Consider the following 25604-nt stretch of genomic DNA (forward strand, 5'->3'; position numbering starts at 1 on the left):
AGGCTGAGAAGCAGAATCCTGCTTTCCTGGGACTGAGCAGGAAGTGAGGCTCTTAGCATTATTAGTCGTGCTTTTCTCTAACTGACTGTATTTTGCACACTGCTGAGCTTGCATTAGGGCATATGGATTTTCTCAAGTGTCCCAGGATGCTGATAATCAGATCTCAAAGTGCACATAACCAAGCCTCTGTGTGCATCATGCAGGCACATGAGCGGACTTGTCTCTGTAAGAGGGAATCTATGGAACAGAGGGAAATAATGAGCTGCAGTCTGTTGCTCTACAAGATAAATAAAAACACTTAATTGAATTTGTGTGATTTTTTATTTTGCATTATGAGGATTCACATGTAAGGTGAAATACAGATTCAATCCACAACCACTGACTCGTGTTTTTAACCGGTAAGAAAGTAAAATTAAACCCTACCAGTGAAATTATAAACATTTGAATCAACAAATATTAAAACCATCTCATCCATTTGTATTTCATTGAGTTAGTAATAGCTGTTTGTAATTCATGAACTTCAAAGTGCATAAGAGAAAAAATACAAAAGTAGCTTGCTACAAGAATTCCAGAAATGTACTAGACTTAAATATCTAAAATAAATTAAAGCAACGTTTAAAATGTGTCTGTAATGAAATGGAACAGTTGACAGGTAGAAAATTACAGAAAACTTCATTTTACTCGTGGGTGTGGACCACAGTTGTGAAGACAACAAAAGTAGAATAGGCCCCAAATCCAGGCCGATTACAAACATCTTTTTTTGATAGTGCCTCAAACACATGGAAACAAAATTACACCAAAGAAATGCTTTGTCAGCTTGTCCTGGCTATGGCTTCCTCCATTTCTCTCAATCTCTGCTTTCTTGTTTGTGTGCTCTGTCAACTCAAAGTGAGCAAACAGCATGATGCACATCGCAGCTTCATTACCCTATAATTAGAGAAACCAACCAGTACTCACACTTTAGAAGATCAAGTTTGAAGTGTTTCAGTTTGTTTGGTGACATCATTTAGGTATAATATCATAAAGAATAATGTAAAGTGTTAAATCTTCAGTCTTTGTGAATGTTATTCACAACAAGAAAAGTAGAGTAATTCTAGTGTTGCACTTTAAAAACTAGATGGTGACACACAGTCCCATAAAAAACCTTGCCCGTCTTCAGTTACTTACTGTTTTAGTCTAGTAAATGTAGTAATTTACAGTGTTGACCATAAATCAGTCATGCATATTTCCAATCTAAATAGTAATTAGGCAAATTTCAATTGTAACTGACACACATTCAGCTTGGATCTGTGACCCTGAGGCAGCTGCCCAATTTTCCCAGTTGGTGTTCCAGCCTTTTTCCAACTATAACTTCATGGATTGAACTGAGCATATAAGATGTGGCCTTTGATGTCGCTGCACAGCACAGCACAGTGATCACATGCATTTAAATACACATATTTACAGATAAAGTGAAATGATCTAACACAGGTTTCCAGGAACACATGTATCAGTTCCAACTTCTTCTGAGGTGCAGTGCTTTTCTGTCATTATTTGAGGTTAGTGATCTGAGGGAGCTGTGACCATTAAATGTACGTAAAAAAAAAAAGAACAATGAAAACCACTCCCAGGCTCAGAGCTCAATGCTTTAACAACAGTTGTGTAACGATAGTCCAGTCACTTCGGACAGTTCAGGCAGTGTTTAATAAATAATCATTTACAGAAAAGAACAGTGGAGTCGCTAAAATACTTCCCTGTTCTTTTGACAAGAAGTTAAATTGAATTTCTTTCATCTGGATGTTTCAGCAAAACCTCAATAAGTCAAGTAGGTCGACCTTGAGATGATGTTTTCATCGAACTGCTTCTAATCAAAATTCTTTAAAATTTAACTTAAAATTCCTTTCACTTGTTTGTCCTTTGTTTCTGAACCAATCTCACGTGTTGAATTTCAGACAAATTAAAAGCACCTGCAACTTTGACGCCATCCCCTCTATGTGTCTTGGACCTCTGCGTCACCCTGTTTCACACTGATGAGGTCTGGGCGAGTTCACTGGGGGCCTTGCTCTGCAGGGTGCCAGAGACTGTGTCAGAGTCGAGCAGCTCCACTATGCTGTAGGGGGAACAGTCCTCCAGTCCCAGCTTCCCGCAGGCCCAGCCGCAGAAGCCCTTCTCCAAATCTCGCACCACCTGCCACCATTCACCGAAGGCCCAGGACACCTGTACCACAGCGGAGTAGAGAGCCAGAGACAACGCCACTGGCATGATGAGCATGGGGTAGAAGATGATGAGAAAGGGGCATATTGTAATCTTGTGCCAGAACGTCCGCTCCTCGTTGTACACCAGGAAGACGTTGTACCATGTGAGCGTGCCGTAGTAGAAGGAGGTGATGAAGGAGAGGAGGAAAACCACAGGGGCGCAGGAGATGCTCCACAGCACAACGTGGGGTCCCTGACACACACTTAAGCTGCAGGTGCGTTTGGCACCTTCCCCTGCCTCACACTCTGCATCGAGGCGTTCCTTCGACTTGGCCAGATCCCTGAGTTCCTTCTCTGTCAAAGTGACATGTATGTCCACCACCTGACCCTTCTTCTTGCCCCGGGTGATGGTGCCTGTCAGGGTCACGTAACGGCTGTCTGGAGGAAGGCTCCAACCTCCACCTGTTTAGATATAATACAGATTAAAGAAAGGTTCCTCCATATGTGTATCCTATCAAATCAGGGTAGGACCATGGACATTTTACCTGCAGCACTCCAAAATGCCAAAAAAGTTTAGTAGACAGATATTCATAATTTCATTCATTCATTCACAATATCATCCAATTATTGGCATGGTCTCCGTTTAGGTACATCATTGTACGATTACCCCTCCTTTGTTTTCTTCACATACTTGGTGTATGACAATTACATGAGCAAACAATTTACAATGTAACTTCAGTGATAGAACATAGCAGACATTTAGCTTCATAATTATCAACCAGCACCTGTCTCACCATCGCTTGTGGGCGTGCAGAGGAATTTCGCTCCCTCCTCAGCGCTCCTCTCTGCTCCCTCCTCTCCGCTCACGTCCTCTCCAGGTCCCCTCTCCATGTCAGAGCGGTACACAATAATGGACTCTGGACGCTGGTCTTTCTTCTTCCTCCTCTTCCTCCTTATAGAGGGTCCCACTTCTCCATCGTCCACATGGTTCCCCGATGCGTCTGACCTCAAGGAGATCATCTGGGGGCTGCCCTCTCCTTCGGTTTGAGACTCCTCTAGCTGTGCCATCCCCTCCTCTGATCCAGTAAAGAGTCAAAAGATATACTCTCTGATGGGTTGTATGTGGAGACTAGTGAAGTCTGGAGAAGCACAAACAACATCCACCCATTGTGTTGAAAGTTCTTAATCTACGAAAACCATTAAAAGTGCCATTAAAAGCTGGTTTGGTGTTTACAGTCAGAACAATCCTGCATGTACTTTGAGTCTGCATGGCCTACATCCGGATCAGTCTTTGCTGATAACTAATATCCACCACAGGACACGTTATGATTATTATTTTCATCATTATTATTATTATTGACCTCGTGGCATTGATATCCCTAATCACAGAGATCAAATAGAACCAGATGATGACAAACAAAGCGTGATGCCTAAAACTGGGGGGTTGTCCCTCTTTTGCATGACAGCGCACTGATTCTCTCGTGGAAATGCATCGACTCATCCCGTCCTTCTCTCTGCAGACATGATGAAATGAGAGCTGCCCACTCCGCAGACGGATTGAGCCTTTTTATTTCTTGAATCAATGCATTATATAACAAGATACAAGAGGGACGGACCCTGACAATGCAACCCATTCTTCACACAGCTGATCCCCTCCCATTTAAATCCCACCCATGTCCGCTCTTTGTCTGCAGACGGCAGCCGGCGACCAACACCTACTGGAACCAGAGCTGCGGCTAAAATGTGATCTTACCCGAAGCAGAGTGGACGAGGAGTGGAGAGATGGAGTGAGAGCAGAGAGGAGAGATCACCGAGTTCCTGTGACACATCGCCGGAGCAGATGCATCACAACGCCGAGTTCTCGCCGATACAGCTGCGCTACGCAAAAGGATTTCAAGAATAGCACTAAGCCCGCCCCTCTAACCGCTGTCACACCAATCCTGTGTGACCCATCCCACCGTCATGTGAACAGGAACCCGCCATGTCTGCTCCACATGATGATTCATGCAGCCCCTGTTCAAATAAAAATGATTTATAAATAAAATCAGGAATCCTTTTTGAATAAAAAGCATATGAAATCTTTTGAACAAAGATGTCTTTATTATTTTACAGGTTACAGCAGTATCTTATATGGCCTCATTTGAGAATGAGCTATTTTATTGCCAAGCAGTTTTACACATACATGGAATTTGCTGCAAGATATATAGAAAATATAAAAATAGGAAACAAAAATTAAATATAGTAATACAATAATAAAGAATACTATAAGCAAAACATCAGTGCAGTTGAATAGCCAATATGAAATTGTATAGACTTGAAATGCTAATGTTACCTCCAACCCCTGTCCATTTGTTTGTTGGTTTGTTTATTTGTTAACAATATAATGCAAAAACAATTACTGGATGGACGTACCGCAAAACTTAAAATATTTTTCATTAGAATAATCAATGATTTAAAATACAATATTGAAAAATAAGAATCGTATAAAATTGTACAATGTTTTAAAATTGTACAAACAGCATTAGCATATGAAGGAGTTTTAGGGCCACCTAAAGGGAAGAAATCTTAGATTGTGATAATTGAATTGTAATATCAAAAGACAAAAAGTACCAATTTCATAAGAAACATGTTCAATGTTATAAAAAAAAACTTTCACAAGAATTAAGTCGTAATATTTCAAGACAAATAATCATAATTATATTAGAATTAAGCTAAAATTTTACAAAAATGAAAACGTCCTTTCCAAGAATAACTCCTTACTTAGAACATAAAGGTTGTATCTTCAATCAATAACTAATAACTAAAGTTATGAAGACACCATTTTCTGTTGACAGCGACAGTTGAGACCAGAACAGCTAACGATGCTAATGTTGCTGTGAAGATGAGCGACCATAATTCAGTCAGCAGCATCGACGGCCTCCTCTGTCAATCTGGTGAGGTTTTTTTTTTTTTAAAGTTTCCTTAAAGTTAACAGTTTAACCTTTATTGTATTTTTACGTCTGTAAAGATTTAATGTTCAGTAAGAGATGTCGGTTGCAAGCTAGCTGTTGACGACCTAAGCTAATTGAAGTTAGCAACGATCCATGAGATAGTAGCACCTTTTCAGACGTAAGCTAACAGTTTTTTTAATTGTTATTTCATAGCTCTTCAGACTCGGGAGCTTTCCCAAAAGAAGAATGAATTCATCCAACGAATTAAAGGTAAGCCAATAAAAAACTGTAAAACAGTGAAAGAAATAACTAGCTTAAATTAGCTACCATGTAAGTTAGCAACATGAAGGAGCCCTCACTGTTTTTAATGTGGAATCTTTTTGGTGTTGTGTTGAACGGGGTCACTCTTGTGTTTCTGTGTGTGTGGACAGTTTGCAGAGATGACATTGCTGAGAGAGGGTCTTACATCGGCACACTTCACAGAAACATCAGGAAACTGGAGGAAGAAACCAGGGTGAAGCAGAGCACTGTGATGCATAACAAAGCTAATACAAAAAGGTACAAGATGATAGAGCCATTAACGCGACATGCTAATTAACATGTCATATTAATAACAGTGTCATGTGATATAGATATGGATTTATTTCACTGCTTGTCATCCATGTAACTGTAGCATGAAGGCGACCAACATCCTGCTTCTCCAGTACGAGCAGACGCTGAAAGCAGAACTGGAAAGCAGTAAAACCAGCTTCAAACATGAGATGTGGGTTCAACTAGCTGCTGTCAAATTACCTTTTAACATGTCTTTTGTGTGTGGATGACAAAACTGAATTCTTCTTTATTTGTTACATAACTAGGGAAGTCTATGAAGAGAGGATTGCACGCTACAGAAAGATATTCCAGTCACATCAAGAATATTATTTCCAAAATCCTATGGCTCAAAAGCTCCTCAGGTTGCAGGCAGAAAAAGAGGAGATTGAGTACAGGATCAAGGCCTGCGATGATCAAATTACAACTAAGCAGGCAGAGCTAGACCATCTCACTGGTAATAAACTTTTGAATCCCATGTCAACTTGGTCTGCTTGAGAATATTGAAATATTAACAGCTTTTCACACAGTAGATTTCACTGGTTTTGTCTGAACAGGTCCAGCAGTCACTGCCTCTTCCACTGGTACCATACCAGACAGGTATCTCTCTCTGAATCTTATAAATAACAAATAATTATTACACATTATATTATATATATATTACATATATATATTAAATCTATTATTCTCCAATGGAATCTGTTTTTCTTTCTAGTGTTTCTGGTCAACAGCCTGTTGAAGAAGCAGAGAATCAAATAGATCCTCAGACACTGGACTGTGATTCTGCCAATGACAGCTTCTGTCTTCATCTCAACCAGACAAAGGTACTCAGATGCCATGAGTCAAAACTAATGGCACATCATAGTTGTAACATCATATAAGTAACTAAAGTGTTTATCATGAACAGTTGTTGCAGAATGAACATAAAGTATCTGTAGAGTCAAGTGCTGCAGATATTCCTGAGGAACAGAAGGTCCAGGGTACAGCCGCCTGCAGCACTTACCCAGAGGAAGCAGGCATAGAGCTTTGGTCTCACAAACAGCTGGATGGTAAGTAGAGAAAAGTCTGATGAGGCATTTCATTGAATGCCTTCATCTTTACTGACATTGGTCTTCATGCTGCATACAACCTCATCAGCAAAATGTTTATTTCTTCAGAACAAAATTGGACAGAGGAGATGCAGACTAATGAGCAGGAAAAGGAAATAGAACTACAGGAACATGTCTTGGTAAGTCTTGGTGTCTGCTTTTCCATTAAATGGGTAGATAGATAACCTTGACCATACCAAGAATGACCTGAAGTGGTTACTTCTCCCTGTGTTCTAAGAACACTTTCCCTCATGCTGCTGGTATCTTTCTTCAAGCATATTCCAGGTACTGGTCTATGCACCTCCACTACTGAACTGCACCAAAATATTGGAGGTGAAATTACTTTAATTTGTAGAAACCTCTTTCTACAGTTAAAATTACTTCACAAGGAGCTCAGTTTGTGAAAACTGTTTTGTATTGTTTTCTGTAGCTTTTTGTAAGGAATTGTATGATTTCTGAGGAAAGCTTAAGCTTGTAGATGAACATTTTTTGAAAAAAGCAAACAAACAAAAGAACCCTGCATGACAAGCTCCCGCCATGAGGTTTAAAAGACCCATACTGGGCTGTCTCTTCAAGTGTCCCAATATGATGGAATTGAAATATTAAAACTCACAACACTGATGTGCTTCATCTTGAAAAGATAGATTCCTGTCAGAACAATCTCAAGGAACTTGTCAATGTTAAACAGTTCTGAATAATGTTTTGTCAGCCACTGAAATGTCTTAACTAAAATGTTAAGTATCAAATAACAACAGGGATATTATTGTCTATATTGCAGAGGCTGTTTTTAAAGGTTCTGCTCCTGTAGGAAAAGCTTTTACACTCAATCTGTTTTGTGTGTAGGAACAACAATCTAATGTGTCAGAGGTGGAGGAGGCAGTGGAGGACAATGCGGGGGAAGGAGTGGGAACAGAGGAAGAGCAGACTTCAAGTGAAAAGGACAATGAGGAACTTGTTGCTTTTTCTCAGTCATCATGTGAAGAGATTCATTCTCAGTCCTCTCTGGCAAAGACGACAGCTGCATCTTCAACCGCAGCGTTTCCATTTAAGTAAGGTTTTGTATCCAGGTTGTCCGACACTTTATATCACTGTCAAGATACCCACTGAGAGCAATCTTTCATGTGCTCCCTTCAGCTTCAGCCCTGCCAGCTCCCCACATAGACAGACCTCCGATACCAAATCTCCAGCCTTCCTGTTCTCTCTGAACTCTGATCCAAGCACCCCCAGCTTCTCTGGATTTGGATTTGACACTTCACAGGCTGAGGTGAGGAACAAGCAGGAGAAACAAAACTTAAAGAAATCAGTGTCTCTTAGTTTTGGAGTTACTTCCTGTTTTCATTTTCTTTGCAGGACACAAATTTTGCTTTCGCTGGCTCTTTTTTCAACGAGAAGGTACTATATATTTTTTCATTGGAATACTTCTCTGTCTCATACTGTACTCCAATCACCAAACTCTGTTCATCTCTTTTCAGAAAACCACAGACACCAAGTCTTCAAGTGGTAAATGCCTAATCTAATCCCTCCATTTGCCTGATGCGTCTTACCTTCCTTAAACTAAAGGTGTGTTAACGATTTTTGTTTTTCAGGCCCTGAGTTCTTGTTTGACCAGTCAGAGCAAGGTGAAGACTTTCAGTTTGCCTTCAACTTCAAGAGCCCTCAAGCAACAAACAGAGATAAGAGCAGGGACGATTTTCCATTTTCATTCAAATTTTGAGAGTTATAACAAATAAAGTGCTTGGTTTATTCCGTTCAAAGAGCAGTTCCTGGTTTAACTTCAGTAATGTTCTGATTTAAATGGATTTAATGGTTAAAAATTTTATATTTGCCAACTTTGGCTTTTCTCATAGCTTCTCATAGCAACTTTGGCTTTTTTCATATTTTACTCTAGATGGTTTCTATGTATTTTTCTGTGTAATTTAATTATTTATTTATTTCTACTGACATTTCAGTGAGCATTTTTGTAACAGCATCACAGTTGAATAACGTTTTATTGATGATACAGTTACAGTATTAGTAACACCATAATACACAAGTCCATTTCTTTACCAGTTCCCTGTAGTAAGTACAGTAATTGTAATTATCTTTTACATTTAGAAATAAACTGCCTATTGGTAATTTGTGATTTGCTGTTCAGTTTACTTAAAGGAATTGACAGAAGCAGTGTTTCAGTCTGATACAATGCAAAAATTGTGTGTTGGAATGAGTGAAGTTGGAACTTCTTAAAATATGTGATTTCAAAGCAAACAACAACACAGACAATCTACTTTATATTATATTTAGCAGTAAATTTTAACTTAATGCCACACTTCTTTTTATGGCAGTGATTTACCTTTGCAGTCACTTTGCTTGGCGCATGGAATTGCAATAAAGCCTCATTCAATAAATGAGTATTTGAAGTACACTTATAATATTTACAGTTCTTAGTTACAATATCTGCTGACTTGTGTTCAGTCCAGTGAACGTGCACAGCAGCAAATTTAAATCTGTGTAGAAACAAAAGATGGACAGATAAAGGTTAAAAAGTACAGAATACACTGTGGTCTCAGAGAGCTTAGAACCCAGAATCGATGCTGATGGAGCGCCGAGTCACATGTTCGATCTCTCCTGGGACATATTCACAGAAGCTGGTCTGATACTTGGCCAACATTTTTAGCATCGGCCGCAGATTATACCACCACTGGACCTTTGGCATCCGGTGCCTGAAAACCAGGGACACACAGTAAAATATTAACAATAATTGAAAACCTATATCACCTGATAAATAGATAGATAAATCTACTTACTCAAAATCAGTCACAGCCTTCAGCTCAGCGACAGGGGTGAACTTGATGAGCTTCCTGTTCAGACCGAGCACACACGCTGTATCTGGCGAGTTGGTGAACACGCGGCCTGGTGGGGAAAATGGAGCAATCATGACATCACTGTGGTTTGACTAAGGTCTCTGAACAATTTATTCATAGAAAATAAAATATCTGACTTCCTGCAGGAACTCTACCTTGTCGAAAGTTTTCTGTCAATCTCTCTGAAAACCACTGGATAACCCTCACGCCCAACTTGGTGCCAAAGTTTCTGTCAAAGGGAGAAGGTGCACCACCCTAGACCACAAAAGCACAAACTGATTATAAATACGTCACTTTACAGCAGTGACTCCAAAGGTGGGTCGGGACCCCCTGGGCGGTGGCCAGACATAGAGAAGGGGTCACAAGATGATTAATACAGTTTAAAAAAAAAAAAAAATGTTATATTTAAATTTAAAATAAAACTGCAAATAAAAAAATATATTGGTAACTTTCTGATTGTCTTCATCCCCACGACCACAAAGATCATTATCTCAAATTAGTGACAGCATCAGTTTGATTGATGCCAGTTTACAGCAACACAAGAAACATGTGCACAAAGTTCCCAAATCAATATCTGGTGGGATAATGAGGATCTCAAGTCTCTGACCAGCTACTTCAGAAAACTGGAACCTCTGCTTTACAGTATATGTGAGTGTCAATTATATTGATTTAATTTGTAATTTGTTAAGCTGTGTTTTGCCAGAGTGGATAGATCACACGGTGGCTCCTCACCTGCTGAAGATGTCCCAACACATTGACTCTGCAGTCAAAGATGCCCTTTCCCTCTGATGAATAGAGCTTATGGATGAAATCTGTCGTGTAGTTTTCATGGCATTTTTCATTCCTGTTGCAACAGAGGACAAGATCAACATGGGAAAAGCTGCATCTGACAATAATACATATTGTTTTGTATATACAGTAATAAGTGTGACATCTTGTTTCTAGTTTATTAATTTAATTTGTCGAGTTGACATTTATCAACGTTTTGATGCATTGGCCATGAAATCATGTGCCCCAGATGATACATCCTCCTGACATTCAAGCAAAAATGCGTAGTTTGTCTAAAAAAAGTCCCTGCAAACTAAAGTAATTCCCATCATTCTACAGCTGTACTAAGGTGTTGATCCTGATATATATATATATATACATTTCATTGCATAAAAATCTGTTACATACCTCAGTACCAGACCCCGCTGGATGTCCTTCTTCATCTTTTCACTTAAATGCTCCACGTTGGTCTGTCAAAAGGCCAGATAAATAAATAAGCAGAAATCTGTTTACATTATAATTAAAAGAATAGACACAGCACAGTCCGGTCTTACCTTCAGGTCATGGATGTTGAAGGGGTCCTCAAAGATATAGGCTGCGTCAGCACCTACAGCTATTCCAGTTGATGTTGCCAAATAGCCACAGAATCCACCCATAGTCTCCACCACGAACACTCTTCTCTTGGTCCCACTGGCAGACTGCTTTATCTTGTCACAGCCCTGATGAGGAAATTAAAATGGTGCGTACTGAGAGTCGGGTCAAAGTGTGGGTGTGGAAGTCAAGGATGGACTAAGCTATCAAGCAAAAGTAAAACAAATGTTACCTTCAACTTGCAGCGTGAAAATAAATACGATGGTACAGAGCCCAACTACACACCATATGTCGCTGCTTTGTAAAAGTTACAAAGTGTTGCTTTAATATACTTCTAATTAACCCTCACCTATATTTATTGTTAACACCTGACACACAGGAAGGGTTTTTGGAGAAAGCTGCTGTTGTGTTATTTATATTCTTTTACCAGATACAGTATTTAAAGTCACAGGGAATAACCAGAGGGCTGCCTGCCTCAATCTCTTAAAATTAAAAACTAAATCTCTATCCTCTGTTTTGAATATGTATGAGCAGTTCAAAGTCTGGCTCTGTAACACAGCTCATATCTGATGTGATGTTTTCTGATGTGATGGTTCAGTCCTCATCCATCCTAATCCTGAAACATCAAAGTCTCTGAGTTAATGTGCCATCTGCTCTGTGTTACCTCCATGGCAGCATTGACGGCAGTGTCTGCTCCGAGGCTGAAGTCAGTTCCAGGGACGTTGTTGCTGATGGTGGCAGGGATTACACACATGGGTATACAGAGCTCGTCGTAGAGACTCCGGGCTTCAAACAGCTGCAACACTCCTTCGTACGCCTTGGAACATTAAGTGGTACAGTGAAAACCACTCTGATGTAATGCTGACATTATGGATTATTACACTACCTATAAGCAATCAATACTCTACCTCGAACCCTCCGATTACAAGAATAGCTGAAATGTTGAACTTGGCAATGGTTTCCACGATTTTCTCCATGTGTTTTTTTGGAAGCGTCCTGAGGGAGGACATGAAACAGACATTAAAAATCAGGGGCACGCCAACACTTTTACATAAACTAGACTTACACTGTGCAATTTGTAGCAGGGAGCAATTAGATGTTGCTGGAGGGTCAGATACATTTCTGAAATTTCAGAGATGAATCATATGGACAAAAAATATGAAGGTGAGGCTGGTCGAGCTGTGGCTTTTAAACATTTTCCTCGATGTTCCTGTACCTGAGATATCACATTGACAAGACGGACAAACAGATGTACGGACAACATGAAAGCATCATGCATCTTGCCAGACTGTAACACAGAGGTACTCAATGATGTGTCACGTTACCCACACTAGTCAATACACCAAGAGAAAAAGGATCTCCATAATTTATATGTTATTAAAATTCACAGAAGTGGATTACTAGAAATGTGGGTACAGTTAGAGTACTCTTAAAAATAGTTAAATCCATCCATTTTACTAAACTCTTAGGGGTTGTAGCCCACCGTTTTGTTCCAAGCAGCGAGCCCCCTTGTCCCGTCCATCCGGCCACACTGTGCCATTCCATTTCAAAAACCTGCCAACAGTACAGAACAGTCTCCTCTCAATCTCAGGCATTACTAAAAGCCTACTGCAGCATGGTAAAGATGCAAAGACAGTTGGACTAACCGCTCCATTGGCAAGTCCTTGATATCCATCATTGACGGCAAAGACCTTGTGTCCCTGAGCAAGTGCTAATCTCACCGCCGACCTCGCGACTGCATTCATCCCAGCAGCTGGAGCTCCAACGTTCAGAATAGCTAAAGAAAAATCGCTCTGTGGGAACATGAGTCTCACATTATAAATTATGTCATTTTATGTGTTAAATCTAATACCACGCAGTATGTGTGTGCACATGTGTTCATGTTAATGACTTACCTTAGACTGGGCCGGTTTCTGGAAGGCGAGAAGCTTGTAGATGTTCCAGTTGTTCTCAAAACTCCTACAAGAACATCATCTTTCTTATTGACAAAGTAACAACAAAACTAAATGGTCTACACAATAAAAGGAGCAGAAGATCATTTACAAGGGATCATAGGGCGGTTTTGTATAATGGAAATGAATGATTAACTATTAAATATACACAAATCTCCCGTCTCACCCTCCTCGCAGTTTGACCGCCTCATCAAACCTCTTCTCATTCATGGCTTTCTGCACCAACTTAGTCTGCAAACAATGTGGAAAAAGTTGAAAAATACAGCCACCTCCCACTGTTTGCATTCAATTTCATCAAAAACAATTATAGAAGAGAGGAAAGAGACTCACCATCTCCACACACTCCATTAGAGGAAGACGAACAGCATGGTTACCTGACAGGCCGATGACACAGGCTGGTGTGTCAGGAGAGGCCTCCATCAGAGCAATTACAGCCTCTACACCCAACTTACTGCTCTGGAGAAAAAAGTAAAGAGAAAAGAGGTTCTGATTGGCTTGAGGCCACGAAGACCTAGGTGCTTTATACTGTCTGGATTTTTGTTCAAATAAAAAAGACAGCTAATAAAAAAGTGATGAACAATTGCCACCACCAAGGGGAAATTCTCAATACAATAGACCTAAACCATTAAGATTTCCATAACACCTGACTGGTCATAGTTTTTCCCTGGAGGAGGTGCATGTGTGAACATAAATGTCCGAGTGAGACGCTATGCAGTTTCTGTGGACTTTCTCTGCCTGGACCCCTTATATAAAGTATTTAATTCAATGTGAGAGCAAAGCAGGGGATCCCCCGCTGGATAAACAGCAGGCGAGTGGGAGGATTGGTGACGCTTCTGCACACTAAAGACGCAAAAATGAAAAAAAAAAAAATCTCCAAGTGGAGCCACACATATAGAAGACAGACGTCAAGAGAGTTTGTGGTGATAAGAGCTGACACCGGTGTCTGTGTGCTGTAAAGAAAATCACATGATCTCTGCAGCGGAGTTAATAAACGTCACTTCCTGCCTCTGTCTGCTGCACCTGGCTGCGGTGGTTTCTGTTCAGAGCAAACTGAACCATGTTACTCGGACCATTTGTAAGTTGAGCCAACTGTTTTTACCTCCGATGATGCAATGTTATAGCAACATATATGTCAAAAAGGCATGAACCTCACAAAGACACTTGCAACTTACCAAAAGGAGAATCGTTTATACAAACATTTTTAAAAACTGTGTGTTCTTTGTAATAAAGCATGAGGTCCGGTTCACAAGAGTATTGTTGCAATGATTTCCAGCAGTTAACCTCGCACACTGCTTTGGTGTTAAACCTATTGCTGAAATAAAACATGTACTATTACCTCAACAATGTGTTCAGGTGTCACACATAATAAATAATGAAATATGTGGCTCAACTCACCAGAATTCTGTCAAAGGCTGAGGGAGTTCCTCCTCGCTGAACGTGGCCGAGGACTGTCACTCTGGTGTCATAACCCAGCCGATTCACCACCAGCTTCAAACACACATGGAAGCTTTTCAGTTTGCTAAGTCTTTGTCATTCACCAAACACAACAGAGAGGCTGTCAGAAAGAAAAAGGCCTGAGGCACTTGAGAGGAAACCTCTAAAGCCAAACCCTTTCTGTAGGTGAGCAGCTCGTACACACACAACCAGAATGGCACTCAGTAGAGCATTTAACCTCACCAATCCCAACAGTCTTAAATTCAATCACGCCACACCAAATTGCACACATTCATAGATATCAGTTCCCCTAAACCTCCTTAATAATTTCATCAAGATTACTGAATTGCACTCTGGGAAATTGGTGATGTAAACAAATAAAAAAAATCTTGCAATGTTGAAGTTGAAATCCTGGATCTACCCCTTTATCCAGCGTTAGAGTTTAATGGGTTATTTTTGGGCCATGTCCCATCCTTCCACCAAGTTTCCTGGAAATCTGTTCAGTAGTTTTTGTGTAATATAGTCCTTAAACCTTTATACTTACATCTTTTACATAAGTTGAGGAGATGGGTTTGCCAGTTCTGTCAATGGCTCCTTCTGCGATGATTATGATGTTTAGTCTTGACCCCTTTATACGGCTCTGGAGGTAAACAGACACACGTGCATTAACCAGTATGTCATGAAGCATAATCCTGTTTCCAAGTACCCGAGGGGCTTGTAGATTTAATTTTCATTGTGGTATAGTTTTTTTTTGTCTTACCACTTCTAGACGGGAACACATCCGGTCCTCCCAGCCCTCCTTAGGGGGAGACTCTGGAATAAAGAGCCAGTCTGCCCCAGATGCCAGCGCTGAAACCAACGCCAGATACCTGGAGTAACAGCACAGTCACTTATATTTTATTCAGTGGCTGCTTATAAATAACATCAAAATGTATCTAAGTGTGTTACTCACCCACAGTGTCGACCCATGACTTCCAGAACAAAAGTGCGCTGGTGGCTGTTGGAAGTAGACAACAGTCATGATGAAACTAACTAATAGACCTTTGCAGCACTGTATGTGAACACACCACCTGAGAGTTTTCACTCTGCAGAAGCTCAGCAGCTGAGATGCAAAAGTACGAGTCTGAACAAGCTCATAGGAATCATGCCAAACGGGCTTCAATGGAGGACTTTGGTTAAAAAAAAAACTTGGCTACAATCATCGCATTCCAATACAACAACTTCATATTGCATGTGTTGTATATGTAGATGGGAGACGTGAAGCCAAAGCATCTCGATCGCCACCTGGTGGCTGGCTGCAGTATAGATTCTAAATCCTCCCTTCTCCATGTTAGTGGATGGGGACATGGAACCAACTAAAAATATATATTTCTCGAAGATGGTTTCAGACTTATTAGGTACTTATTATCATATATGTCAAATGTCATTCATTTTTGCATTAAGTTTAGTTTTAATTTGTTATTTGATGCTATAAAACAGGGCGTAAAGTCATGATTGGCAGCTGACACTGACTCCTGATTGGTCGAGCATATGTATCCGTGGGACTTTACTACTGCAGCTCCATCCCCCGACCTATACTGAGTGCAGAGTTTGGCTCCAAAAGCACGAGATGGCAGCGTTAGTATCTGGGATATTTTTGTTCCATTTCTAGATAGTGGGAGGAAGTGGAGATGCGTCGTTCATCTTTATAAACAGTCTAAGTTTGACACAAGACACAATTTACTGTATATGTGTGTAAACTGTATGAATCATATACGACAAAGAAAATCTGCACTTAGTAACATTTCAGAATCTGGAACTGCAGAGTGTTTAGTATTCTATGGTTAATTCCTGTTAATTGATTACTCAATGAAATGTTTTGATTGAGGTCTATTACTGCTATGAATAAATCTATTTACAGTTTCTCAATTAAAGTATCATTGTGTTCTTGTTATATCTTCATATTCTGAGCAAATTCATATCACTTTCATCAGTGACCAAAGGATTAATCACTTTGATGAGACAGCAGCTGTCTGTTCAACATCACACAGCGTCTAACCTCTGTGCTGTGGTCATGATGGCATCAATTATCTCCATGATGCGGTGCAGCGCCGAGTCGGCTCCGATGGTCATGTCAGTGCCACAGAAGTCGTTGTCTATGGAGCCAACAAGCCCTACGATGTTCAGGTGATCGTGCTGCTGGGCCAGAGTGTCTGTGATCCGTCCTAAGGTCCCACACACACACAATGTTGGAAATGTTACATCAGTGGTTTACTGTTATATGTAGAACTAATGATGACATGAATGAAAAGATTCAATTCCATACTCTTCAGCACTTTACCTTTTTGTACGAGCTCCTCCAGCAAACTGCTCCACTCACTGCGGAAGATGTTGGCTCCGGTGAGGCTGCCGTCTCCACCACACACACACAGGTTGGTGATGCCTTTCTTCACGAGGTTGAAGGCAGCGGCCAGTCTGCCCTCCCGCGTTGTGAAGACCTTGCATCTAGCACTACCAATCACAGTCCCACCCTGCATCAGAGACATCATTTAGTAACAAGGAGCAGGACTTTGTCATCTGTCAATAACAAATGTCCTGAAATATGACAGAAAACTTTTTGTTTACTGCAGGATTTTTAGTGGCCTATAGAGACACGTTTGTGATACAAAACACAGTCAGCAAGAGTGATACAGAATCTGAATCAATCTAAATACAGGATGCTACGTATGAACATGGCAACAGTGGCAATAAGAGGATCTGAGTTAAAAACAATACAAACAAAACCATTCGATCAGTTTTAGAGAGGGTAAAACACAGACACATCAGCTACACAAGTCCAAGACAACTCACACTATTGGGAAGCGGAAAAAGGCCAGTGAGACTGTAAATAACAGTTTCAAGAATAGAAAGCAGCTTCCTGCTGGAAGCACATGCAGCAAGACTCCTTACCAGGCTATTACCAGTATAAGACAGGCAGAGGGAAAACAGATCAGGAGAGATGGATGAAATAATCAAATTCCTTTAAAAACCATAAAAAGAGAAATAAAGAAATAGGTTTACGACAGAAGAGACACGGATCTCACTATTTTTTAACACAAGAAATCTGACATGTGACAGTAGGAAAAATTGGATGGACAAAAATAAAAATAAATTATGGCCCTACTGATGTGCTAATAGCTTAGTTTGTTACATCAAAAGATAATGTTTCAACCCACCTGCTGGATGATGTTGGTCACACTGTGCCAGTGAGCCAGTTTGATGTTGTCTCCTCCATCCACCAGGCCCTGGTATCCCTGAAACGTACAAATACGTACAGCCGATCCCGGTCAAGTAAGAAAACAGGACTAATTAAATGTGTATATTGAATATGGTAATGGACATGATTAAATAAACAGCTTGTTTATCACCTCATAAATAAGATAGACCTTGGCCCCCACATAAATGCCCATTCGGGTCACAGCTCGGACTGCGGCGTTCATCCCTGGGTCGAGGACAATTGCATAAAAAACATCAAGATTCAAATCTGACTTTGAAGTGATGACACACAAGTGGTTACTGGTGCAATAATGTGCACATCAAAAGATGGAGTAATATTAATTAAGTAACACATGGCAGGGTAGTGGATCCAGGAAGTGTTGTTTTTCCCAACCCACATTAAGACCTCGTCACGTATTTGTTCTTTTTATTTCCCATTATTAACTTGAATACCGTGGTATAAGTATAAGTATATTACGTAAATGATGTAATAGTATTTTACTTGTTGTCTTTAATGTATTATTTTCTTGTTTTATTGAGTCATCTTTGTACAGCACTTTGTGTTTGGTGCTAAGTTATTATTATTATAATGTTTGTCATATTTTGTTTTATCAACTAACCATTCAAAAGAATGAGTTCAGTCAAAAGTGCAGTTGTTTTTCTCAAATGTTAGAAAGTAGCAAAACTCGATATACTCACATAGAAGTACAAGTAATACCTCATGCAACACTCAACTACGTTTCTTGTGTACTCAGTTACTTTCCACCATTGTGAGTTACCTGCTGTACAACAGAGGTCAAGCGTGTTGCAGCACACACATGACCTTTGACCCCTGATGACAGATCTGAAGGTTAACAACAGGAAACACTGTGATCATATGTTCAGTCATTGTCAGTCTCCTCTCGCTGCTGTCGTTTCCCTCCTAAATTCAACCTTGACCTCACCTACACATGTACCTGAAGGCAACACGCTGCGTTTGGATGTCAGGATATCTGAGTTATTTACGTCACCTTGTGCATCTCCGCCGCTGGTCAGCACAGCCATGGCCCGCCCGGCCCCCGTCATCTTCAGCAGCTCCAGGTCCATGGAGGACATGTTTAAACTCCAACAGCAGGCGGTGCACAGTCGATCTGAAGTGTTGTGGTTCGGTTTGTTGAGTTAGTCCAGATGTTTCCTCCTCGATGGCGGAAGGTTATCTAACTCCCTCGATCAGTAGACGCACTTCACCCGTACTGACACTTCTCCAGTGTCTGACTCCGCCCTGTCCAGCGGAGTGTACCGTGCGCTTGTTTTATAACCCCGCTCCGCCCGGTCACACGCGCCCCTCCTCCAGAAGTTCCAGAAGTCCGTCTTTTCTTATAAGCCCCGCCCACTCGCTGAACGGTTAGGAGGAAATGTCCGCATCACGTTCCGCACGCAGTCCAGGCAACAGGTAGGGTTAAACTCCGCCCACTGATTTGAATGTGATTTATATGTGAAATTAAAACTCATGTAACATTTCCTTCAACATTTTCTTGTATTTTATATATCCAAAAAAAACTTTGTATTCTAAATATAATTTGTTGCTGATACTTAATAAAGTTTAATACATGATTTCTAGTTGCAATACAGTATTTCTACATTTTGGTATTCCTACTTTTTATTAATTTGGAGATGTGTGTACCTATTTTGTCCATAGTTTTCACTACTGTACGTGAAATGCATTTCTCAGTTTTATGTTTAATATTCCTATTTAAATACTGACACAGTATTCCCTGAACTTGCATGAGAGCTGGTATTTAGCTGAATATGTGGGTGTGGATATTTCTGTACCAAAGATCCTCAGAATATACAAAACAGTGAAATAAAAATACACAAACTAGTAATACTGTTGAGGAAAATGTTTTAAAATTATTTCATATCAGGGCCATATCGTCATATCCATATTAATTCTGGGAATTTGAATATTTTCCTAATATTAGTAATGGTAAATTACTATTATATACAATACATTATATGTTATCATATTATAGCAACTAGTAACTAGAAGTCTGAAATTGTTTGGGGAGAATGTCTCAAAATGTGACTGACTGTAGCTGAAATAAAAATGACGCTGAAAATGTAACTGGACACTTAAATAAATTAAATATATTTTAAAAAGGAATTACTAAGATATATGCACATAATCTTTTGTGTATGTAATGTGGATTTCAATTCCCTGATAACTCTATCAATGATACAAGTAAATAAATGTAAATAAATTAATACATTTTCAACATTGATACAAAAACAATAATGTTGTAGTTGACAGAAGAGAGTGACCACAGGGTTTTGGGTACAGTACATCAGCATTTATTCCATGCAGTTGTTTGCTCTGATTTTATTCTCCCAGATACCCGTTGCACTGTACACTGGATAATACAGGAAACGGACAGGATGGTTGATCGTAATGCCATTTAACAGGATGGGGGGGGAGTAAGAAATGATACAACAAAGGAACAGATGCTTGGTGCATGGGATGAGGCGACATGATGTCCACAGTTAGAGACAGTTGCACTGAAATTCAGATGTAAGTAACAGGTACTTTTGACTAAAAATGAGAGGAAGGGAATCAATGCAGAAGTTTGGTAATAGCCAGAACTCGTGCCTCCAGGTTTAAAGTGTCATTTCTGCTGCTGTGACAGTCACTTGACTGACTTTTTGGTTGGAAACAGGAAATTCCATAGAAGCTATACCGAGATAAAAAAAAAAGAAAGATTTAGGAACACTTGGTGTTACTAATTACCGATAAAGTAAAGTCTGTATAATCAATACTTCGTCCGCAGCGAGGATGTAAATGATGAATGGTCCCCTGCAGAGTCGATGATATGACAATGCTTTTGTTCTCGCATACAAATACTGTCCTCTTCCCACACCAATTCATTGTGCTTCCTTTAAATAATACTTTTCAGGAGAAATCATAGGTCACAACATTTCTAAAGCTGCCTGGAAATAAAAAGAACAATGCACCTTACCAGGCATTCTTAATAAATTAAATCAATAATCACGTAGGCCAGCTACAAAAAAAAAGAATCAAAATTAAATTAAACTTTTACAACAATCATACTTCACAGGATATATGCCAAAAAGACAACGTTATTAACAGCTTGATCAGATTTACCCAGTCATTACATCACACTAGGTTATTTCACACAAACGTAAACAGGATGAAGAAGGTTAAAGGAGGCTTGAGGAAAGGCAGCAGCTGTTCTCAGTACCAGGGGTGAGCCTTAACCAAGCTTTTCACGCACAAAAAGCTCATTTATCCATCAGTACAGGTTAAGATTCACCTTGTGCTACTCGGTTTGTATGCCCCCCCTCCCGCAGTGCTCAATACTGACGTGATACAGATTAAAGAACTTCCTGCTGATTTTATACCACTCTGCTGGTCGTCGACGTCAGGCTCGGTCCGAGCTGTGCGATATACGTTGAAGAGAGAGAGGACGAAGAACAGGTCACGTTACACTTACATTTAGGTGTTTATATACAATAATACTGAGATGAGGTCGCTGAAAACCAAGAGCAGCTTTCATTGCTCTGTGGCCTTGTCTCTGGCTTATATTCCTTAAGTAGAATCTCAGCTGTCAGTATACACTTGAGCATTCTTGACATCGTTATCGCTTAAATTCAACCCTGGCTGGCTATTTTTCTACGAGCAAAATCATTAGGGTGAATGACAAACACTCAGACGGGGCTAAAAAATATAGCTCTCGCAGATGCAGTATCCCTTTTCAATAGCAACCGCACGAAAAACGTAATATGAAATAACCTTGTGTGGAAAAAAGGAATGAAAAGCCATAACACAAGGCAAACTAGGTCATTGCAAGTTTTGCCATCTAGTGACTGTCGATGCATCGCTCCTGCTCTCTACTTCCAACATAAAACCTGAGCATTGAGCCCTGTAGAGGTGAGTTCACAAAAAATGGGACAATCTAAAAATATACCATCTATAATAAACAGTTTGACACACGCTGCTCTCTTCTAGCCAACAGCCACTGTGTTGTGTCTAGCCAGCTAGACGCCCCAAACCCTGAGCTAGCAACGTCTTTTTCTCACCTGAGCACCAACTTGTGTTATTGCTGTTTTAGTCAGCACAGCACAGACATTTTTTATTTTGCCTTTTTCAGACTCAGATCCATACGATGGTGTGAATAATCCTGCTACGCTGCACCTCTTGATTTTCAATAAATGGGATACTGCACCTGGATTGCGACTAGAACACCACATGTCTACGTAACATTAATGTCCAGCAATATAAAGTTGAACATCAAGGCTATCTGTAAGACTGTTATTTTTAATATTCCTGCATGGTCCATTAAATGTGCCGCTCGAAGAACATTCCTACGTACAACAATTGGTCCAGTCTGGTTTCTCAAAGTCCTCGAATGATCCTGAGATGAGACTTGAAACTGTGATGACTAATGGAGAGGAGAGGGCTTCGTGAACCCACGCACACACACTGATATCGCTCCCATTGCTCTGGTCAGGACATCTGATTGATGATGATGACGATGGCGTGTCTTAGAGAGAGGGATGAGCAGGGGCAGAGATGAAGAATCTCTTTTTCTTTTTTTTTGTCTTCATCTCTACTGCCCTGCTAGCTCGTCCACGTCATGCAGTCTTCTGGCAGCTTTTTGCCTTTAGCGAGCTGCACGGACATGCTTGGACTGTTCAGCAGGTGGTGGGTCTGCACAAATGGTTGTTTTTAGAGAAAAGGAGGAGGAGGAGGAAGTCCCATTTGCGAGGCAGGTTGTTTCATGCTGGTGTTCACGCTTTTTTCCATGAGCCCCTGTTCCCTCGTTGGGTACAGGATGGAAGAGGGCACTGGGGCTCTGCACAGTAAAGTCATAATGAAGCAGGTAAGTTGGACTGTTGTACGAGAGAGGACTCGGTTGGTTGGTTTGGGGTCTAAAGCAGTAAGATGCTGAGAGCAACTGCGGCCACATCAAAAGACGTGTAAAGACGTGTAGAGACCGACTATCGCGGTGATGTAACGTCCCACAACCGCCAGCCTCAGATGGATCAGAACATAATCCTTCTCATCATCATCACCTGCATCTTCATCCAGTCTCACCCTCACAAACAGTCAGCTCATGTTTCAAAATGTCAGTTTTATTTCTCTGTTCGGATCAGAGAACTTGCAGAGGTCCTGAATTTTCCTTCAAAACTATGACAAAAATAAATTATGAATGTTACACTATCTGCTGTACATTATCATTCAAAAGGGAATCCCTGCCATGGGTTGCCTGGATGCTGTGCTAGAGATGAGGAGAAGGAGTGGGGCTCATGAAGGGAAGGGTTTGGGGGAGGCTCTGGGAGAGGTTGCTTTGCTATAGGGAGCTATGTTTACAAGGTCGTCCTCTTATTGCTGTATTTTCCTAGGGGCAGAGTGGGACGCGACGGTCTCCAGGCAAATAACTGAATGGAGCCCCCGGGGCGTGTTTCACCAAGAGGAAGGAGCCCCGACTTTGTTGTTCCTGATGGTGGCGTCGGAGCACTCTGCTTCTGACGAATCGCAGTCTGAGTCTCCAAACTGCAGCGGATTCTGAGAGAGAAAACACAGAGGAACATCATCACACACTTGGTGTTCACTTTGCTCATATTCACCCCCAAGTTTTAGCTGAAGTGTGGGGCTAATCTCTGTGTATGGGGCACAGTTGTCCTGAGTTGTTCAAAATGGTGGCACATCTGTCTCAGCCAGTGATTCAAACAGTAAGGGCAGGAGAGGACGGGGGACGTCTCTGAGGGTTTATGGGTTTAGTTTCAGTACAGATTTAAAAATGAGCAAGGCTTTCCAGTTAAAGGTGTTAACGTTTTCAAATATATTTATTGTCATGATGTAGAGATTTTGCAAACATTTGACTCTACGTAAGAATTGGTCCTGCACATTCTAAGACAGTTTTGAACACTAGGTGGCGTTATGAGCCATGTGCAACCCATAAATGTAGATTATTTTTAATAAATGTGTCATTAATGTATTTCATTAAAGAACAGTCACACAATTTAGTTCACAGCTAAAACACAGTATCTCTTTATACATAGATGTTTGGGATGTAAAATGAATCCCCCTCACATCCACAGTACTGACCTCGTAGCTGTGTTCATCTGAGCACAGTTTTCCCAAGGAGATCTGTGTCTTGACCCTGCGGACAGCGCACTCCTTGTCAGAGAGGCCGTCTGACTGGGTGGAGATGTCGATGGGGATGTCCGGTGTGTGCGACAGCAGCTCGTCCAGGTGCTCCTCCTGACTGGCGCTCATCCTCTCCAGGGGTCCGCTGTGGGAGTGGTCGCTGGTGTTTCCCTCCTCTCCGTCGGACACGGACAGGTTCTCTGAGCTGAAGGTGGAGTAGGACTGGAAGCTGCTCATACAGCGATGAGGCCTGTGAGGAGGCAGAGGGGGAGATTTTTTAAGCCTTTTAGTTTCATAACTCACTCAGTGTATTATGTTCTTGTCGATACTACAAGCTGTAGTGACCGTCCGGATAATCAATCAGCCACTTAGCTATTTTCTGTTATTGTACTGCATGATGTAATAGTGTCACATTATAATGTAGGTGACATATGCAAACTTTTACCTCGGTCTCCTTGGAAACTCCACTTCACTGTCCACCTCTCCCTCTTCCTCTTCAGATGACTCATCTCCACCCTGTCAGAGAAACAATCATCTTTCAGTTTCCTCACACAATCACATTTCCCAGATTCCCTGATGTTAGGCTTCGAGCTGAGTTTACCTTCCTGAGTGGTCTGAGGGTGTGTGGCAGTGCAGTGGGCAGGGTGTGTGTGTGTTGGGATGCCTCCTGTTCCTGTAGCTCAACCTTCTTTGAGCCCTCTCTGTCCGAGGCTGGATCCTTGCTGGGCGCACCTAAAGAAGACCGGGCCCCTTCTTGGGTGCCGAGCAGCGAGTAGTTGGGGAGCTCTGGGTTGCTGGACGCAGGCGTCGTCTCCTGACAGTGCAGGCAGCCAGGGAAGGGGTGTGCCTGGCAGCAGGGGCACAAAGAACTGGCGGTAGCACCTGAGACAGGATTTGAGCCAGTGGATGGAGTCTGTTGTCGGGTGTCTGCATCTATAGTAGTGGAAATGAGGTCGGGGCCTGAACCAGAAACAAGACGCTGCAGGTGGTCCGTCTGAGGGCTGCGGAGGGCAGCGGCAGGGCCGAAGTAACGCAGGTTGTTGGCACAGTTGACAACAGCCTCCTCGCGGCCCTTCAAGGGAAGTAAGGGACCCTTATTTGGTTGGTGGTGGTGGAGGTGGTGAAACGGCTGCGCCTGGAGAGACCGGCTGTCTTCCGGGGCCCCAGCAACAGGCCTCAGCACGCCGGGGAACTCGCTGTGGCTTCCTTTGCTATTGGCGCGGCGGTGACGAGGTTTGCTCCGGTAACGGGCTTTACCGGGAGGTGTGGAGACCTTCGGGCTAGCAGACAGTGGTGAGGGGGAGGGAAGAGGGTCAACACTGGGGATGCCATCAGAACGAAGCAAGTCTGGCCTGTAAAACGAGTATCCAGCAACATCAACATATTGCATTTGAGTGACTTTGATTCTCTGAAATATAACGTTTCATCTTACTTATTTATATAGCACATAAACATTTGAAACTGGAAATGCGTCAGACCTTTTGGTGGGGGGAACCCCAGGTTTGTGGGAGATGCTTCCTTTCTTCTTGATGAGCTTCTCTACAGCGTTGGACCTGACGATGGGTCGGACCAAATGCCTCTTGTAGGTCCCGGGATATTTTTTCTCCACTGCCTGCTCTCTCCTGCAGGGGCAGCAGAACTGATTTAGAGATGTGTGGCTGTCTGGGAGCATCATTAACATTCACAGAGTTGAACTTTCATTGGTCTAAACTGAAAAAAACCCATAATTTTAATACAATGATCATACGATGATATTTATTGAAAAACAGGAGGACATAACAGCAAATTTTCAGAAAAGGAACAAAATCCTGAGGGGATAAAAATAGTTAAAGGAATTTGCAAACAGACTTATTTATT

General features: G+C 41.4%; 4 protein-coding genes across 11 annotated transcripts in view; 1 reads left to right on the forward strand and 3 right to left on the reverse strand.

The window, feature by feature from the left end:
- Positions 1-302: 302 nt before the first annotated feature.
- On the reverse strand, positions 303-4087 carry tmem169b (transmembrane protein 169b). Of its 4 annotated transcripts, none has more exons than XM_020090058.2 (3): positions 3928-4087; positions 2969-3313; positions 303-2636 (listed from the first exon to the last, which is right to left on the reverse strand). In XM_020090058.2, exons 2-3 carry the CDS (start codon positions 3240-3242, stop codon positions 2002-2004), a joined length of 909 nt encoding a protein of 302 aa, XP_019945617.2. In that variant the 5' UTR covers positions 3243-3313; positions 3928-4087; the 3' UTR covers positions 303-2001. The 4 variants fall into 4 exon arrangements, with proteins under 4 accessions (XP_019945617.2, XP_069388997.1, XP_019945618.2 ...); XM_069532896.1 differs by having other exon boundaries at positions 2960-3313; XM_020090059.2 differs by having other exon boundaries at positions 2969-3361.
- Positions 4088-4872: 785 nt separating this feature from the next.
- Positions 4873-8534, forward strand: LOC109631140 (protein SIX6OS1). The gene is made up of 14 exons (XM_069532894.1): positions 4873-5107; positions 5318-5374; positions 5536-5662; positions 5778-5867; positions 5962-6149; positions 6250-6292; positions 6408-6516; positions 6600-6741; positions 6850-6920; positions 7624-7829; positions 7915-8044; positions 8131-8172; positions 8253-8280; positions 8367-8534. The coding sequence occupies exons 1-14, from the start codon at positions 5056-5058 to the stop codon at positions 8492-8494; spliced, it is 1413 nt and encodes a 470-aa protein (XP_069388995.1). The 5' UTR covers positions 4873-5055; the 3' UTR covers positions 8495-8534.
- Positions 8535-8749: 215 nt separating this feature from the next.
- On the reverse strand, positions 8750-18948 carry pfkla (phosphofructokinase, liver a). Its single transcript, XM_020090057.2, has 22 exons — positions 18610-18948; positions 17752-17825; positions 17560-17637; positions 16686-16875; positions 16404-16569; positions 15318-15362; positions 15126-15234; positions 14910-15005; positions 14327-14419; positions 13262-13387; positions 13098-13162; positions 12875-12938; positions 12626-12772; positions 12463-12533; positions 11888-11975; positions 11644-11796; positions 10943-11107; positions 10797-10858; positions 10353-10464; positions 9776-9875; positions 9564-9669; positions 8750-9479 (listed from the first exon to the last, which is right to left on the reverse strand). Exons 1-22 carry the CDS (start codon positions 18692-18694, stop codon positions 9332-9334), a joined length of 2343 nt encoding a protein of 780 aa, XP_019945616.2. The 5' UTR covers positions 18695-18948; the 3' UTR covers positions 8750-9331.
- Positions 18949-19907: 959 nt separating this feature from the next.
- map3k13 (mitogen-activated protein kinase kinase kinase 13) overlaps positions 19908-25604 on the reverse strand; it is a 30768-nt gene continuing 25071 nt past the window's right edge. For 4 of the 5 annotated variants that reach the window (XM_020090110.2, XM_020090109.2, XM_069533040.1 and 1 more), the window contains 5 exons: positions 25226-25369; positions 24349-25099; positions 24193-24263; positions 23706-23997; positions 19908-23162 (listed from right to left, as the gene is read on the reverse strand). In XM_020090110.2, the coding sequence (XP_019945669.2) occupies positions 23061-23162; positions 23706-23997; positions 24193-24263; positions 24349-25099; positions 25226-25369 (1360 nt within the window). In that variant the 3' untranslated portion in view covers positions 19908-23060. The remainder of the gene's footprint in view (positions 23163-23705; positions 23998-24192; positions 24264-24348; positions 25100-25225; positions 25370-25604) is intronic. The other variant, XM_069533041.1, reaches the window with a different exon arrangement.

Source organism: Paralichthys olivaceus, chromosome 10 (assembly GCF_024713975.1).
Source record: "Paralichthys olivaceus isolate ysfri-2021 chromosome 10, ASM2471397v2, whole genome shotgun sequence".
NCBI classification, from domain to species: domain Eukaryota; kingdom Metazoa; phylum Chordata; class Actinopteri; order Pleuronectiformes; family Paralichthyidae; genus Paralichthys; species Paralichthys olivaceus.

What these genes read in the sequence shown, in the direction of transcription:
- tmem169b (XM_069532896.1), bottom strand. Translation starts at nt 3,242, where the DNA reads ATGGCACAGCTAGAGGAGTCTCAAACCGAAGGAGAGGGCAGCCCCCAG. An exon ending in CACAAGCGATGGTGAGACAG is followed by an intron (nt 2,637 to 2,959) that starts GTGCTGGTTGAT and finishes ATATCTAAACAG; the next exon opens with GTGGAGGTTGGAGCCTTCCT.
- LOC109631140 (XM_069532894.1), top strand. Translation starts at nt 5,056, where the DNA reads ATGAGCGACCATAATTCAGTCAGCAGCATCGACGGCCTCCTCTGTCAA. An exon ending in TTCATCTCAACCAGACAAAG is followed by an intron (nt 6,517 to 6,599) that starts GTACTCAGATGC and finishes TATCATGAACAG; the next exon opens with TTGTTGCAGAATGAACATAA. An exon ending in AGACACCAAGTCTTCAAGTG is followed by an intron (nt 8,281 to 8,366) that starts GTAAATGCCTAA and finishes TTTGTTTTTCAG; the next exon opens with GCCCTGAGTTCTTGTTTGAC.
- pfkla (XM_020090057.2), bottom strand. Translation starts at nt 18,694, where the DNA reads ATGTCCTCCATGGACCTGGAGCTGCTGAAGATGACGGGGGCCGGGCGG. An exon ending in CCTCAACTTATGTAAAAGAT is followed by an intron (nt 14,420 to 14,909) that starts GTAAGTATAAAG and finishes GTGTGTTTGAAG; the next exon opens with CTGGTGGTGAATCGGCTGGG. An exon ending in CCGTCAATGCTGCCATGGAG is followed by an intron (nt 11,108 to 11,643) that starts GTAACACAGAGC and finishes TTTCCTCATCAG; the next exon opens with GGCTGTGACAAGATAAAGCA.